At 35.2% G+C, this 16665-nt stretch overlaps 1 protein-coding gene across 1 annotated transcript in view; it reads left to right on the top strand.

Annotated features, from left to right (window-relative positions):
- Positions 1–251: 251 nt before the first annotated feature.
- The window catches only part of POT1 (protection of telomeres 1), a gene marked incomplete at both ends in the record, with an annotated part of 53841 nt that continues 37427 nt past the window's right edge, over positions 252–16665 (top strand). Inside the window, 6 exons of the mRNA XM_079549584.1 lie at positions 252–374; positions 4336–4408; positions 5834–5919; positions 9688–9798; positions 10611–10658; positions 11875–11989. Of these exons, the coding sequence (XP_079405710.1) occupies positions 252–374; positions 4336–4408; positions 5834–5919; positions 9688–9798; positions 10611–10658; positions 11875–11989 (556 nt within the window). The remainder of the gene's footprint in view (positions 375–4335; positions 4409–5833; positions 5920–9687; positions 9799–10610; positions 10659–11874; positions 11990–16665) is intronic.

The raw sequence follows: 16665 nt of genomic DNA, 5'->3' as shown, positions 1-16665 counted from the left end.
CACAATGGAATATTTTCAAAATAATCATGGAGGTCTGTCAAATGTTATCGGATGTGTAGCAAATGTTACTGTCTCTTCCTGATGTATTTAATACTGAGACTGATCCGTCTGAAGTTTTTTAGTCATTTAATAAAGCTCTCCCTTTAGAAAATAGATTTCCCCTTCTGAGTATGCTGGAACTTCTAGTAACTCTTAATTTGATGTATTTGGGTAACATCAGGAGTCTGTTTCTTGTCGTTTAGATATCAGCTATGCCTGTTCAATTGCTAAAGATCATTAAAGGAAAACTTGAGACTCAGCTTCCAAGCCACTTGCAGAGGGAGGAGTTAAAACATTTGCAAATAGGACTTGACCATACCAACAAATATTTCCAGGTAATTTACTAACAAACAAATTTTGGTTTGCTTTGAGATAGCTCCTGCCTAATTTGTGAAGTCCCCACATTTCAGCTATGTTGTTGACTTACTGGTGCTGTTTCTGTTCATCTGTTGCATATCTTTTTTGTTGGCAGTGTTGAACTTCATTGCATTGTTGCTATTGACTTGATTGGTTTGCAGTTCTTCCTCTTACCTAATTACAGTAGTATACAGAAGACTGCTGAAAATTGAGGGCTTTAGGGAGGGTGTAAATATGTATATTTAAATAGCAGTAAGCACTACTATGCTCCTTATAGATCATGTTTCTCTGTTACGACCGTTAAAGCAGTTTTCCTTTCTTGTATGAAGCAATTCAGTATCCATTTTTATGAAAAGATGTCTCTGTGGCAATTATCTGCACCACGGTGCTAATAGTTTTGTTATTTATTATCAGTTGTGCACTATATTTCTCTAGGAGTCCCAAATATATTTCAGATTCAAAGTACAGTCCTAGTGAAGTGCAGAAGTAATATTTTAATATACTATGTAAAATGCAGCATCAGTTCTTGAGGGTTTTCTTTTTCAACCTGTTTAATTTTTTGCATATATGCTACTGAAAATCCTGTTTATCATCTTTGGTACTTACGAGGCAGAAAGTCAACATTATCCCAAGCTTACCTTCTGACCAGAATGAAAACAAATTCTGGAAAAAACCTTAGGTGGCTTGCATGGTAAAGAAAATGGCACAAATATTTTAGAAACATAAACTGAACCAGTTTGTATGCAAAAAGAACATCTTGCTTCCCCCCCCTGTGTATTCCCAGGTCCAGCCCTAGTGCTTTTCTGACTGTGTGTTGAGTCAGTTCAGGGAAATAAATTGCACAAGACTAATCATATTAACAGTGAGAGGGTAGTTTTCACCTATTCTTGTTCTCTAGACTGATTCATTATGGTGTCAAAGAGATGCCAGGAGTACTGCAATTAGATAAATCAGAAAGGAGCAAAACTGCCTTTTTTGGAAGCGCAGCAGCGTGTGATAGGAGGTGATTTGATGACATAAATAAGAGTGATCCAGTCTCCGTTGGGTCTTGTAAGGGGACAAATGGAATTATCAATGAAGAGTGCTGCTTGTAAGCAGGGTTTTTATTCCTCAGGATATAGTTTTCTGTCTTCGTTCACCTGCTGGGCATATAGGCTTTCTTTTAAAAGTTCTTTCTGCAAGAATGGTTGGACACTGGCAGGGATTCTTGTTTGCAGAGGAAATACTCAAGTAGGCAGAAGTTGAATTAGAAAACGATTCTGCCAAAATAAATGTTTCCAATAGGTAAGCAGAATGATTATTAACAGACTAAGCATACATGTGATATTGTAATTGCTGGAAGTGCGCAGAATCTTTCTCAGAATTTTGCTTGAAAAAAGCTTCATGCTGCATGGATTAGTAGGTGACTGAAATGGCTTGGCATAAAAACAGACCAACTGCAGGACTGATAAAGCTTGTGCTAATACACCATTAAATGTGTTGGAGATTCCAGTTCCACAAGCCAAGCTTGAAGCAAGTGTGAGAATGCACTGATTGCAGGTTATCTTAGTGATGGCACAGCATGCTACTCCAGAGTTTCAAAAAATCTTTCTGAAGAATATGGAGTTTAATTTGAATTTATGGGAAAACAGTACAAAAAAGTCCTTACCTCCTCAGTTGAGCTGTGCCCTGACTGAACCTGATGCCACCTCCTGTTAACTTTCTGTCCTCTGGACTTTACCCTGGCAGCTGAACCGAAAGTTGAGAATGTGCTGTCATGTCCCTACAGCACTGCTACAGCTGCCAGGTCGGCTTTTGGACCAGACTGAGGAACAAGGCTGTGGCAAGGAGGGAGACAGATTCACTAGAGGCATTGCACATAAGCAGCGTGAGGATGAGTCTAGTGGCATATGGAATGAGGAGGGATTTGGAAGAAGTTTGTTGAGTTTTAATGTACAGTGCAAGATTTGTGGGGGAGGATTGAATTTGAGCAGGTTTTTCCAGGGCAAATTTTAGATAAGTTTGGAGCCCATGGGTTTTAGGTGAATTAAGAAAGCAGTGGGTGGCATTTGTGCTAGGAAAAGGATTAGAGAGTAGGTGTTCAGGATACAAAGAAAACTGATGGGGGCAGGCAGTTCTGCATAAGAATGGGGTACCAGAATCTGAGAAATCATTTGAAGATACTGGAATGTAGGAGGAAAAAAGTGGAAAGTAAAAATGGCCAAAAAGCAGAGTCCCTTTCTCATAAATGTATGCTGTTCTTTAGTGGATTGAGTGTTCTTTACTAAAAGAACATAGTGTTCCTGAAATGATTTGGTTTTATTGCAGATTTCATTACAAGAAAAAAATCTGTGGAATTTCTTTTACTGGTGAATACAGTTCAAGACAAATAATCGCAGCAAGAACAATTGTACCTAGTAATTGCAATTCCAAAGTTGTGATTTCGAGAATGAGTGAAAAACCTGTCTTTAAGTATTCATACACAGATCTCAAAACATTATTCTGCGGATGCTGATTGCTAAAATAAATATTTGATACTGCAGTCTCTCTACAAAATGTAACTGTGTTCCTTGTGAAAAGCAGGAGCTTAACTGCTCAAGACACGTAGTCATAGATCTTTGACCTTTATTTTGGTCTTAAGTTATTCCTACTGTCTAAGAAGCAATAAAGCAATATGGTAAATATTAAATTAATTCAACATAGGGTGCTTTGTTTGTTTTAGTGTAGTAAAATTTGTATGCTTTGGGTTGGAAATGGAGAACTTGTGAATTTTAATTCTTTATAGAAAATAGTCAAATAAGCTATGTTGAATTTTATTTGGATTCTTCCTTAGTTAATTTGTTACTATAGTGTTAACGTTACTCTGAAAAGCCTCTACAATAGCAATTCACTGCTGTATATTTTATCTTAATGTGGTTTAAGAGGTGTTTACTAACATTTAAATAATGTTTCCCACAGAATACGTGCATTATAAGATCACAGTGATTTACCTGACTGTTGTCTTAGTGTTGCCTTTGTGCAGTTACTGGTGATTGCATCTGTTGTCTCCTTACAAGAACCTTCTTATTTTATTTGCTGTCTTGTTTTATAGTTCTCTTAGATGTTCATAGACTCAGTTTTCAAATTTCTGTATTTTTCTTCATTGAACCAATCTCTGTGATTTTATCTTTGAGGTAGATATAGTGCTTTATCTACCATGCTGTGTAGAAATACGTTTGGCTGACATCTTTGTTTCTGTTGACGATGAAACTTTATTGATGAGGTGCCATGTTTCTGAAAAGCAAAATGAAAACCAACACATTTGTTCCAAAGGAAAGTTAACATAACAAAAATTGCTACAGTTTGCTTCAGTGCAAGTTGGAAATTCACACACATACATATATTTGCATCTTTTAGAGCATTAGTGTTATTGATAAATCAATATATTGCTGAGTTTCCAAGTTTTGTGATGCGTTCTTTGTCATCCCAACTATTTTTTATATTACAGGATATTGTTTATCTCTGTGTCTTTTATCTCTTGACTGTGATTTCATTTGGATATTTATGTTGTAATCCTTTGACAATAATTTGATATAAGGTTTTGAATGTCCTATTTATTTTAGCAACTTTTTAGCCTTTGTGCAAAAAGTGTAACTGTTGTGTTAATGATGTAAGCAGTAAAAAGGTATTTCCATAGCTACAATTTCTGTTCACTATCCAGGTCATAGCATCTAAGTAATTTAAACTTGTGCTATTTCATTCATAGTGCTTCCTTTAAATCTCTAGAAGCTCATTTATGCTGGCTTGTGCATGTTTCACCAATTAAAACAAAGAAAGATATGTTCTCTCTTTTTTTTTTTTTTTTTTTTAAGCTTATAGACATTTCATTTGTTATCAGTGCTTCTGTAACCAATAGATTGATTGTATGGTCCCAGTTCATATATTTATATATATGTATTTAATTTTGTTCTTACTTTTTAGGGAATAGTTATTCTTTCCTACCCACTAACAAAACTTGGAGATGGTACAGACTTTTTCAAGATTGTTCTTCAAGGTACTCCATCTAAATACACTTTTATTTTTGCTAGACTTCTCAACCTTTTTTTTTTTTTTTACGTTATACTGTTCCACCACTACTAATTGCTTTGTTTAGTATTCAGTAAAATTTTTATACTTGAAACATATTCATTCTCCATAAAAAATAGATTATTTTAAACTTTTCCATATAGGCTATATGGTATTTGGATTTTCGGTTGACTTCTTGTTACAGAATCTTTTAAAATACTTCTCAGAAAATTCATTAGTTATGAGTACAGCATATTTTTAAATTACTTATCATAGAGAAGGTCTAAGAAAAATACAGAGTTAACAGTTACCCAGTGTATGCTACTTCAGTACACATTTAATATAGAACAGTATGCTAATTTGCAGTACATGTATTGCATTGCTTTAAACTAACCAGTTCAGAAAGGGATTTTGAGATGGTTTTGAGGAGCTTGCCGTTTCCTTGAACTTCTTTCTCAGCTTCTTGTTTCTGTTAGGGAATCATCACTTGCTCCTTATGAGCCTTTTTGAATATATAAATTCTGTGTTTGTGACCCAGCTGTAGGCTAGGGAGTTCAGATCCTACGTGAAAATGCTGCTTGTGATTAGTGTTACCAGAGGTGAATGAAGTTGATGAGAACAAAGTCGTTTATCGTCGTTTATCTTCTGGCTTTGGGGTTACTGAGGACAGCAACAAAGCTTCTCAAGACGTGCTAATTTCACAAGGCTTTTCAGGAAGGTTAAGAGTTTTCATATATTCTGCACAGTCTCAAAAATAAGTTCACACATCTAAATCATTAGTGTTATTTCTGAAATGATAACAGCTAGAATAACCTTCTAAAATAACTTGATGTCTGTTTCAGTCTATCTGATAGACTACTTACTTGATAGAACCATGCAGTGACTTGGGTTGGAAGGAACCTTAAAGCTCATCCCGCTCCACCCCTTCTGCTATGGTCCGGCTGCCCAGGACCACATCAGTCCTGGCCTTGAACACTTCCAGGGATGGGACGCCCATAACTTGTCTGGGCAACCTATGGCAATGCCTCACAGCTCTCTGAGTAAAATGATTTCCTCATAATATCTCAATCTCACCTCTCTGAGTTGAAAACAGTTCCCTTTTGTCCCATTGTTATCTGTCCATGTAAAGTTTTCCTCCAGCTGATAAATTTCCTTCAAGTACTGGAAGACCACAGTGTCATCTCCCCAAGAGCCTTCTTTCTTCACCTCTCTCACCATGCTGGCCACCATCCAGATTGTTGATTTACCTATAGTTAGCACATAAACCCAATTGCACAGCTATTTATGTAATTTTCTGTTTGTAAATTAATTGGAATGAAAAACGTTATGTTCTGTAGATGCGTTTATTTTGGAAACCTTTTCCCATTGCTGTTTTAAAGAAGGAATGATAATTGGATACATTTTTTTTTCCTAGATGACACATGTTCAAGGATTAACAGCCTCAATGTTCTAATATATGGAAAAATGGCAGAGGATTGTGCAAAACTTATACGTAATGGGGTAAAATATATTCACTTTTTCTTATGTTATGGACCGTTTTCCAGAGATGTTTTTATTTTGTCTTCATATAGCTATTATCAACATTAGAAATAGTTTATTCAGTCTGTTCATATTTATAATTATAAACTCGAAAAAAGTATTTGTTTATGTAAACTTTTTGACAGTAATACTGAAATAGAGCAGTTCTTTTTGTCTGTCAGTGCTGTTTCCTTTACCTAGCAAGAAAAGGATTGAGAATATGGATGAAAGAGAAGCCGTCCATTTATGCTTCTTAGTCAGATGTCTTGCCATACTTTTGATAAGATTTTAAATTTTAATTGATTTAAGGTTTAAGTTACACTAAAACTTTTCTTTTTTATAATTTGAAGCTACATACACAGCCTTTTTTTATTGTGTATGTTGCTAGCATCTTACTTCATTAGAAAAGAAAGCTTGGTTTTATAGTTCCGGGGTAAAGGACATTGGCAAATCAGTCTGAGTTTGATGAGAGTGTGTTGCAAGCTGAAAACAATTACCTCAACTTAACAGTTTTGATTAGATTGCCTGTCAGTTTGCTGACAGATAGCCAGATATCAACCTAAAGTATGCTGTATGCTGTGGGCTCATGTTAGTGCTTCATTGTTTATGGTAGAAATTCATATTGAAGATGGAAAGTTATTTAGTAAAGAAAACTGGTTTTTGTTTTCAGGTTCATGGAAATATTTTTATGAGCAACAATTTAAGGCTTTCTCAACCACGGAAATAGGAACAATTAAGTTAAAATTTTATCAAAGCTTTTTGGCTCAGATAATAGAACCACAGAATGTCTTGAGTTGGAAGGAGCCCACAGGGATCATCAAATCCAACTCTTGGTTCCATACAGCATCACCCAGAACTCAAACCGTATTTCCTGAGATGATTGTGCGAATGCATCTGGAACTCCAATTGGCTTGGTGTTGTGATCACTTCCCTGGAGAGGCTGTTCCGGTGCCTAGCTACATTTTCAATAAGGAACATTTTCCTACTCTCCAGTGTGGTCAAGTATGCTTGGAATTCAGTTGATTTGAAAAGGCAGAAATTTCAGCAGAGAGGAGAGCCTATTAATTTGACCTTGAAATTGATGCACAGCTAATTTTAGCCATATGTGTGAACTTGGGGAAACGATACAGAGGGTCATCAGTCTGGATGGTAATGTGTGCAGGTCAGAGGGTATTAAGTTGTACAGGAGATTCTGCTATGAATCAAAGCCTGGTTTTGATGTTTGTCTCATGCCATGCTGTTCTGCTTATGAGGAAGCAAAATTGTTTCTGACAGGTTCTTGGCAATGCCAGGCAAAGTATTTGCAGGTAGGCCGATAATCATATAGGGAAAGAAGAGTTGAATTCACCCAACTGGTAAAAGGGACCTCTGGCCATGCAGCGCTCCTTCCCAGGAAGCAGCCTAGATCTAAGAGATGTTCTCTTTTCAGTGTGTAGCCATCATGTTTAGCCTAGGGTGGCTCTGCCTGTGTCCATGTCTTCTGGTGCCTTCTGGTCACGTGGGGAGCACAGATACAAACAATTTACCTGTGCTACCTGGGCCAGCCACACTCCTTCACCAGGCGCTTAATGACCAGTTAAGGCTCTGACCTAACAGTTCCCCTGCATGTGCAGAAGAAACATACCTTGAAGATCAGCAGTCAGTTTGGGACAGAAAAATCTTTCTTTTGCAAATCTTAGATTTGTATGTGAGATAACAACTGTCAGTCTTTATACGGATTCCTGCATTCCAAGAATTTTGGCAGTAATTCCTGGTTGGGAGGTCTTTGAATTAATTTGCTAAATATACAGAATGCAGAATTTTTAAATATGAGGAACTGACTATTTTTATTGTCCTGATTAAAACACACGTAAAAGGCCCTGAGCAGCAATGAGAGGATAGAAAGATGGGTCCCAGAGAGTGCTATAGGAAACAACAGCTCTTGGCAACCCTTCAAGTGGTAGTAACCACCAATGATCTATTATTGTTCACAAGAAAAATCCTCAATTTATTATCAACCTGTGTACACACTTGAGTCTATGTAATACTAAAGTTCCTCCTGACAAAGGAGAACAAGTCAAGTCAGCTCTGCAGAGCTCCAATCCTGACTCAGCAGCCAAGTCCCAGAGCCTTATGCCTCCTGTAATCTAACAAAATGCTGAAACAGGAATAATGCATGAAGGTTAATTGCACTGTTGAAGGAACACCATGAAAGAGCATCAGCAACAGAGAAAGGAAAGATGTGCTGAACTTGTTTTCTGCAAAAAAAAAAAAAAAACAACCTTAATTTTCTTGAAGTGTGTGTTTCTGTATATTGCTTCTGTCTGTATATGAAAAGAATGAAACAACTTTAATGTACATTAGCTGGATTGTGTGTTTCATGTGCAGAGAATATTAATGCATGTAATTGTTTTCACCTGTTTTAATCTATTTAGTTCTGAGTACATCTTACACTTAGGTGACTTGCAGTCACCTATCTTCTTGTCAAAATACACATTTTATTCCTATATATGGCACTAGTTGGAAATAACAATGGCACTAGTTTTGTGTATCAAACTGTCTGATCAAGCAGTCTTTTTTGCAGGGTGTTTTTTTGTTTGTTTGTTTGTTTTTACTTTAATGATTATATTGATAAAACCTAAGGTAACACCTTCTTTTTTTTTAAAAAAAAAAAAGATTTGGGGCCCTTTATTATTGAGGGCAGCATTATCAGATTGCTGACATAGCTAAAGGAGCTACTGTCATGCAATATTAAACAAACTGTCAGCTTTAATCATGTATATGTTGCAGTGTATATAATATATATATATATATATATATATATGCTGTAATCAAATAAAAACATGAACAAAAGTCATTCATAAAAAACTTCAGAAAGTGCTTTTGGTAGAAGCTTGGATTAAAAGGACACCAAGTCTTTTAGTATGGTAGTTCTCAGGTGTGTTTGTATGTGTGTGGAAGGTTTTGTAAGAGCAGGTATTTTGGAACAAGTTTGCTGTATTGTTCTGACAAGAAAGCATTTGACTCTAAAGGAGCTTTGTTTTGTATCGAAGTTCCTAGCATTGTATTTCTTTTGGTCAGAAATACATTTCTTAACATGTCTATCTCCTAAATGTGTTTTCCTTCATCTGTCTTCTCTCATTTATTTTTTTTTTTTTTTTTGTAAGGTTGCTACTAAAAGGTGATCTTCTGCAGGAACTTAGATCTTTTTCTGCTTAAGTAATTCTTTTTCTTCTTTGCTTTGTGATGTGTGAGGAATTTTGTACCAAAAGTGAGCATGCAACAGCAAATGGATTTGCCTCTTGTGCCAGAAGATTAAGAGGGACATCACAGAAGTTTGTAGCATCTGTTTTGCTACCCAAAATTTAGTCATTTACTTAACTGTTGGACCCCTGAGGAATAAATTGGAGGATATTGATCCAACTAAATTGAAAGTATCTACGAGAAGACTGTCTTTGAAGTGAGGCTGTAATACACAAACAACCACTAAGAAGGAATGCTTTCTCAATATTAATTGGTTGTGTGACTGCTTTTTTTGGCTTAGTTAATTTTATGCAGGAAAGAGTCAATGTTCAGTATATTCGAAGAGTAATGATTCTCTTTGAATTAGAATTAGGGTAGAATTGCTACGTAAAGGAAATTAAAGGCAATGTTTGGAATTTTTTTTTTTAACTGAATGGCTTAAGACTTGAGAGTGAAATTTGACATTAAATCCTCTTTTAAAGATAATGTCATGCACAGCACTCATCTGTTTATCACCTGTCTCCGTAGGACACCTTTGTGGTTTCTGGATTTAAGGTGACAGAATCTCCTACAGCAAGAGAAGATGGTAGACATGCTTGTCACCTGCAGGTGTCTGAAGAAGCTGGATCAGCCATTTATGTAAGTGGGTGCTTAGATTTTTTTTTTTAACCTCTTTTTTCCAAATACCATCATTAAAATTATGCTTTACAATAGAGAAAAAATCTATTAGAATTTGAAGTGCTGCAGATTATTACAGCATGACCATGAGGGAATGATCTGGACACATTTGTGTGTGTGCCTACAATTATGTAATACATTCTTCCATCCATTTTGTCAAAGTAGTGTATGTGGATGAAACATTTGTATTTATCTCTGATGGATGAGAATGGGTGTTATCCTTTCTGCCCAAGACTCTGTAAGGTCTGGATAGGGATTGTGTGCTTGAAAATCCTTCATGGTAATACTCTGTGCAGAACAGTCCACGGCAGTGAATAACATTTTGTAGTAGATGACAAACGAGAGTACAGTGTCTGTGTCAAAGTATACAATATAGAAGTGATGCAAAGTGTTGCCAGATCCAAATTATCTTGATCTTCAAGGTAAATTTCGACCTGCTGAGTGCAGGAATTTGACATTAGTTAGTTTGAGATAGCTCCTTAGAACTTTCTGAACTGCTCTTGCACATAATGGAAGGGAATAATGCATATAAGGTAAAGGGTGGGAGAGGAGTTTCTGCTTCAGAAACTGTTGTTTAAAGTTGCTTTTGTCTGAGTGTAATCAGAACAGATATTGTTTATTGTGTAGAATAAAGTTTATTAGATTCAGAGGTGTCAGAAGTGATTCCAGTAGCAGAGGTGTTTATTGCTGCAGCTGTATGAAATGTTACAATATTTGTGCTGCCTTCATTTTTGTAATCAGTTAAGTTTGTGTTTGTTTTTTTTTCTCCTCAGATTTGTACACAACCAAGCATAACTCCTTTTTCAGAAACTACATCTGCAGTGAGTTTATATTTAGGATATTTTTTAAGCGGGGAATTTTTTAAAAATTCAGGATATTTTTAATATAAGGTGAACTGCATGTAAATAAGAATATGTAGAATTCTTTTTCTTTCCTGTTTTACATCCATGGTCCTATTCCGGCAGTCATTGTTTAGCTTTTATTTCTACAAATGGCATGCCTTGAAAAGAGGATGAAATATGAGAAAGTAGTATTTCTGCCATTGTTTCTGTCTGGTTCTCAAAATAAGCTACACATTGGCTTAGGAAATATGAATAAATAAAGTACCTTCCATACCAAAGGAGGTTGTTTGTTTTTTTTTTTTTAAAAAAAAAAAGGTTAATCTTCCTTTGATTAAAATCAGACTTTGTGTTTTAATATTTCTTTAGGTTTCTGCTAGGAAAAAGCCTTCACCTATCTAAATTACAATTCTACAGGAAGTAGTACATTAAGGGCCTAAAATTTGATAGATGATATTTAATTGTTCTTTATCATCAGGTTAAAGATTTAGTACTGAAGATAACGCAGCTTGACTTTGTATTAATTACCTGAGAGTTTTTTTTTTTTCCACAATTCAATCAGTAAAATGCAGTTTTCAGTCAGTTTGGGAGAACTTGTGTTAAGAGATTAATGTTCTGTAATCTTAAGTTGAGAAGAGAGTTGTCCTTAGATAGTAGAAATTAGTCCTTGATTTCTTTTAATCCTCTGACAGGTGTGCTGTTACAGTATAAACTTACATATAACTGTGAGAAGTAGGATGCCCAAAGTGGTTATTCTGTGCAGCAGTGCTGCCAATATTAATTTAAAAATAATTTGTAGCTTTAAAAAGCCATTTGAATGGATGTGTTAATACCAGCCTGGAAAAAACAAACAAACAAAAAACGTTATTATGATGACTTTCATCTTCTTATTCTTCTGTCTTCACTTTTGTACCTTTGCACACTTGCACCTACTGGCTGACTAGTTGGTTGTAAGAAATATTTCACAGAAGAAATGGAATGAGGTGTGCTTTTTTTATATGTGAATGAATGAATAAAATTCTGAATAGCATTTAGAAAATCTTAAGTGAATAAGCTGGGAAAAGAATAGGTAGCTTTTAGTTATTAAGACAAATTAAAAACATATCTGAGTCTGAATGGTGTTAAAAGCACAGAATTCTAGATGAACATTTGCATAATTTTTTTTCTTCTGTCCCCTAATTTTACCATGCCTTTCTAGTCTGTTGCACCAAAATACGTGTATACTCCTTTGAATTGCTTGAAAGATGGGACTGTAGTGAATTTGTACGGCATTGTGAAATTCTTCAAGCCTCCTTATATAAGCAAAGGAACAGGTATGTACTACTTTCAAAAAAATTTAACATCTCTTTTCACAGAACTAATTTCATAGTTATTTCTGTTACAATTGATCACAGAAGTCCTTTGGCAGATCCTTTGGCAGTGGTTCTCAGTTAACATCAGGAGAATAGAATAAGTAATGGATATCTAAGCCAGTGTAGGCAGACTGGTGCAGATAGCAAGTGAAGTAAATATTTATCAGGCAGATGACAAAATTTGCTCCTAGAAAACCATTCCCTGCACTCTTAAGAAATGTTGGTGAGGCAGTGTTATTTCTCAACTGTGAAACAAAAAGCGAATCTGAAGAACATAGGTAACTGAATTTCAAGCATTAGAATTTAAAAATAGATGTTCATTTAGGAATGGGACAAGTGATGGTCCATCTGTTTTGTAGCAAATACAGTGCATGTATTTTTATCCTCTTGAAAATAAATAAAAATGATTATGTATTTTTATATACTCATTTATACACAAAACTTATTAAAGGAAATTATACACTGCAAATGTTTCAGATGAAAGTCAATTTTCAATTTGTGTAGTAACAAATAAACAGTTTAACATTTTGCTATTTGATCATTTCTAAAATCTTCCCCTGCATTGCCTGTGAGGAAAAACGAAATCTTCCAGTTACTCTTTTCTTTTTCAGCACATCTTATATGGGGGCATATTAGAGAAAGGAGGAAGGCATTTGGAGAGTAATCTGTCAATTTTGGGTGGCAATATGATGGTTTCGTAATGCAAATCTGTGGAACTTTTTTACATATCTAGAAAAACAACCAGGAATATCTGTTTAATCTGCACTATGTCTAGACATCTTAGTATTCATTTTAATTTAGTAATTACTTTTTTAGATTTACTGATCTGTAGGCAGTTCTCATTTTCTGAATGGTCGATGAATGTGGCCTGCTGTTACAGAACCCCCTGCCCAAAGACTGATTAAATTCAGCTGTTTGAGCAGTGAGTTGTCTTTTCTGAGAAACAATGTTATATACATCTTAATTTTTTCTGATTGTGAAAAATGTTTTCTTTACAGTGCTGGCAGTGGCAGGTTACCTTCCCTCTTCTCTTAAGCATTCTAATTCTTTTTATAATTTAGTTGTTGAAATAATTGTTAAAACCTCACCAAACCAACAGAAAGGCCAGCCTTGGTTTCTAGTACCTCTTAGTGATTGACAGACAAAATAATTGTAAATCAGTGCCTCTGTAAAACAAGCTCTACCAATTTGTTTAAAAACATGCAGAGCTGAAAAATTGTTTAAAATTGACTTTGTAAGACATTACCTGATGCTATTCTTTGCAAGTATAGCTCTCTAAGGCAGATGAAAGATAATAAATTCAAGTGATAAATTCAAGCTACTGCCTTCCCACACAAAGAATATCACGTTATACAATTTATTGTATATGCATACTTGGACTTCAGTTTGAGACAAATTATTGTGGGGAGAACACACTTGCAAGATTCTTTTAGGTTTCATAGCTACAAGTCTGTGTGCACCAATAATTGGAAAGTGTGTGTGGTGCTGGGGGAAGTCATTTGTCCAGGAGCAGTGTGTGCCTGCTTGCCAGGAGGTGCTGGTTCTTGTTATAGTCTGCAAGTAGCCTTCACATCAAAGCGACCTGTGGACCTTTCAAGACTTGCTCCGTTAGTAGTTCAAGACAACAGGCAACTGAAGCGTTCCACCATGCAATAGCAGAAACTCCATCAACTGCTGGTAGGTGGGAGAAATACAAGAAGGCTGTCAGTCTTATTTTTATGGAACAGAGCAGTTACCTTGCACGTTTTGACAAGAGGAAAACTTAGTTCAGTTATCAATGCAAGGCGTGTGGCAGTTTGTTCCACTGAAGATTTACTTCATGATGTGACATTCAGTGACAACACTGAAGTTCCACTGTGGAATTGCATGTTCCATTAGACTACTTGAAAAGTATGGGTGTTTTCAAAGTGCTGATGTGGAAGGTACTCTATACCAGCCCATTAAAAAAAGTAAATGTTCTTGTTTCTTGTTCAGCTTGAAAGTACTTCTTTTCTATTTTGTGTGTGTGTGTATATGTATCTATATATGAACATATATATCTATATATGTATGTATGTATATGTATATATACATTTATTTTTTGACAAATGTGATTTTTTGTGTGCTCATGCTCTTTCTGTAACTTTATTTTAAAGAAAGAGGAGAGGGAGGGAGAAGAAAAAAACTAATTGAAACCTAAGGCAGCATTTTAACATTAATTATGCTCTAATATACTGCTTAAAGATAAAAAAAAAAAAAAAAAAAAAAGGTTAAGGAGTGAGTAAAGGAAAAAATAATTTGAGTAATTTAATGTCATTTTTAAAAAGAAACAAGGGCTGAGAGATGAAATAACTCCAGTATATGAATGAAGTATACTGCATATAGAAAAAATCTGGTTACGTTTAAGTCTGTCAGCATATTTTGTAAGTACTTCTCATGGCATAGTAGTAGAACATCTAAGTGTTGTGTTCCATGCTTTCACTCAAGAAACTCCCCCAAAAAAACAGAACAGAAATGTTTGTTATGCCCAGTTGTTTGTTTTCATCACCTTCAGTGAACCATAATACAGCAGTTCAAAGATCACACTTCAGCACAGGTCTTAACATTTTTTTTCAAATATTTGTTGTGTTTACAGAGTTTTTTATTCTTTTTAAAGGTAGTTAACTAATATGAGGGAAAAGTAGATTATATTAAGAGGTTGTTTTTTAAAATCACTAAATTTTCATATTATTCATGGATAATTTCAGATCCTCCTGACTTTACAAACTTTATACATGTGGAAATGGTTGACTTCATTCTTGAAGATTCTTCTGTAGAGTTTTGTAAACTGCTTTTCTTACTGTGAGTTTTCTTACTGTTGCAGTTGTGATTCATTTCATACTTCATCATGAAAATCTCTAAAACACTTTTAATTTATTTTGGTTTTTGTGTAAAAATGTTCTCAGTTAAATATTTCAATTTTTGCATGATCCAGGGCTCTATCTGCTTGAGAAGGTATAGAATGCTTTGATGATTGCTCTGAGTTGCCAAGGCATGAAATAGCTCTTGTCAGAAAATTCTATAGGCACATTAGGTCTGTCACAGTCCTGCACTAATACCTTCTATTTCTGACACAGTGTTAATAGAATCATATAGCTTTAAGCTTGTCCCTGCTGGAAGTGTGGGTGGTAGAGCCACTCTTGCTTCATCCATCTGGATCTTTATTCAGTATATGGATATTCCCCTAGATACGTTTCTCCTTACGTGTATTAGAGCTTAAAGCTGAAGCTTTACTTCCTGTTCCCACTGAAAGCAAGTGGTACCCAATTTAGTCTTGTCATTTTATAATTAAAGCATCCGTTTAGCCAGATGCATCTCATTGTTACTGAAAGTTTGAGTACCTCTTAAGTGCAGCGCCACGTTACGAATAAGCTGCATTAAAGCATCTTTCATTGGATTATTTAGTTTGGACTTCAGCAGTATCAGTGTGTTTCTGTGTGTATATTGGAAATAGATAAGTGCATAATATATGTATGTTCTCATGTTGTTTTGCTTTCCCTATTTTGTTGCACATATTTAGTAACTTAGCTGGTTCAGCTGTTCAGTTTTAGACTGTTCTCAGTAACACTGGAAAACTTTATTCATGATTAGTGGTTTTGAAGAGAGAATAGCTTGCTACAGAAAAATCTTTTTTTAGTATTGCAATATAAGAAGCAGAAGGTAATCTTTGAAGTCTTTCCTTACCAGCAGCCTTTTTATCATTTTTGTGGGAAGAAGTTATTGATCCAGGATAGTCGATTTTGTAAACTTAGAAGTTTGTGAATATATATGCAGTTGACCAAGAGGGGATTCATAATTTAATCAACGCTTCCTACCTTTAAAATTGATTTTACGAGCATATTTGTTATGGACTGCTGAAGTCCTAAATAAAACCAAAATAAATGCATTTAATCAATAAGTACTGAATTGCCTTTTTACAGAGCTTTTGCTGCAGTTCTTTTTTTTTTTTTTTTTTTTTAATGACTGTAAGTGAAACTGCTTTTTTTTTTTTCTGGTATTGATACTCTGTGCAGAGTGCTGTCTTTCTGAGCATGCTAATGACTACTGTAATAGTCCAAAGAGGAGTACAAATGCTAATGCATTTTATAAAACAAAAGCTGTAATGTAGAGAGCAAGCTTGAGTTGCCATAGCAGTTGAGGAAACTTTGGCTTTTCAGTGACCGTTAAAATTACACAGACAACACATTCATGTTTTATGCTATTTTAATTTAGAGCTCAGAAGCTTGAAGGTTAGCACCCTCCATATTGTTAGTGTAACTTTCTATTGATGTTGGCTTGGAATTTTACTGATTTTCAGATAGTCCTTGTAATAATAATGAATTCCTTTTGTTTATTAAACTCTTTTATAAGCGCTGTTTCACTGCACGATTGTGTTTTGTTCTCTTTGTTTTATTTAACAAGGTGAAATGAAAGACTTCATCTTGTAAAATTAGTTTAACTATTAATTTGGTAATTGTTTTGAAAGAGCCTTAAGGAGTTAGTCTAAAAGAATATGGGGAGCATGTAAGGCAGACAATTCACTCTGTGCTTCCCATTTAAGTGGCTTCTCTCTCCTAGTTATTTTAAGAAGTGCCAATCCTGAGGTGTTACAAGTGTCCTTGTAGGTTAACTGTCCATTC

This window comes from Tetrao urogallus (genome assembly GCF_951394365.1).
Source record: "Tetrao urogallus genome assembly, chromosome: 1".
NCBI classification, from domain to species: domain Eukaryota; kingdom Metazoa; phylum Chordata; class Aves; order Galliformes; family Phasianidae; genus Tetrao; species Tetrao urogallus.
Note: the sequence above shows the minus strand (reverse complement) of the source record. Positions and strands in the feature narration are given on the sequence as shown.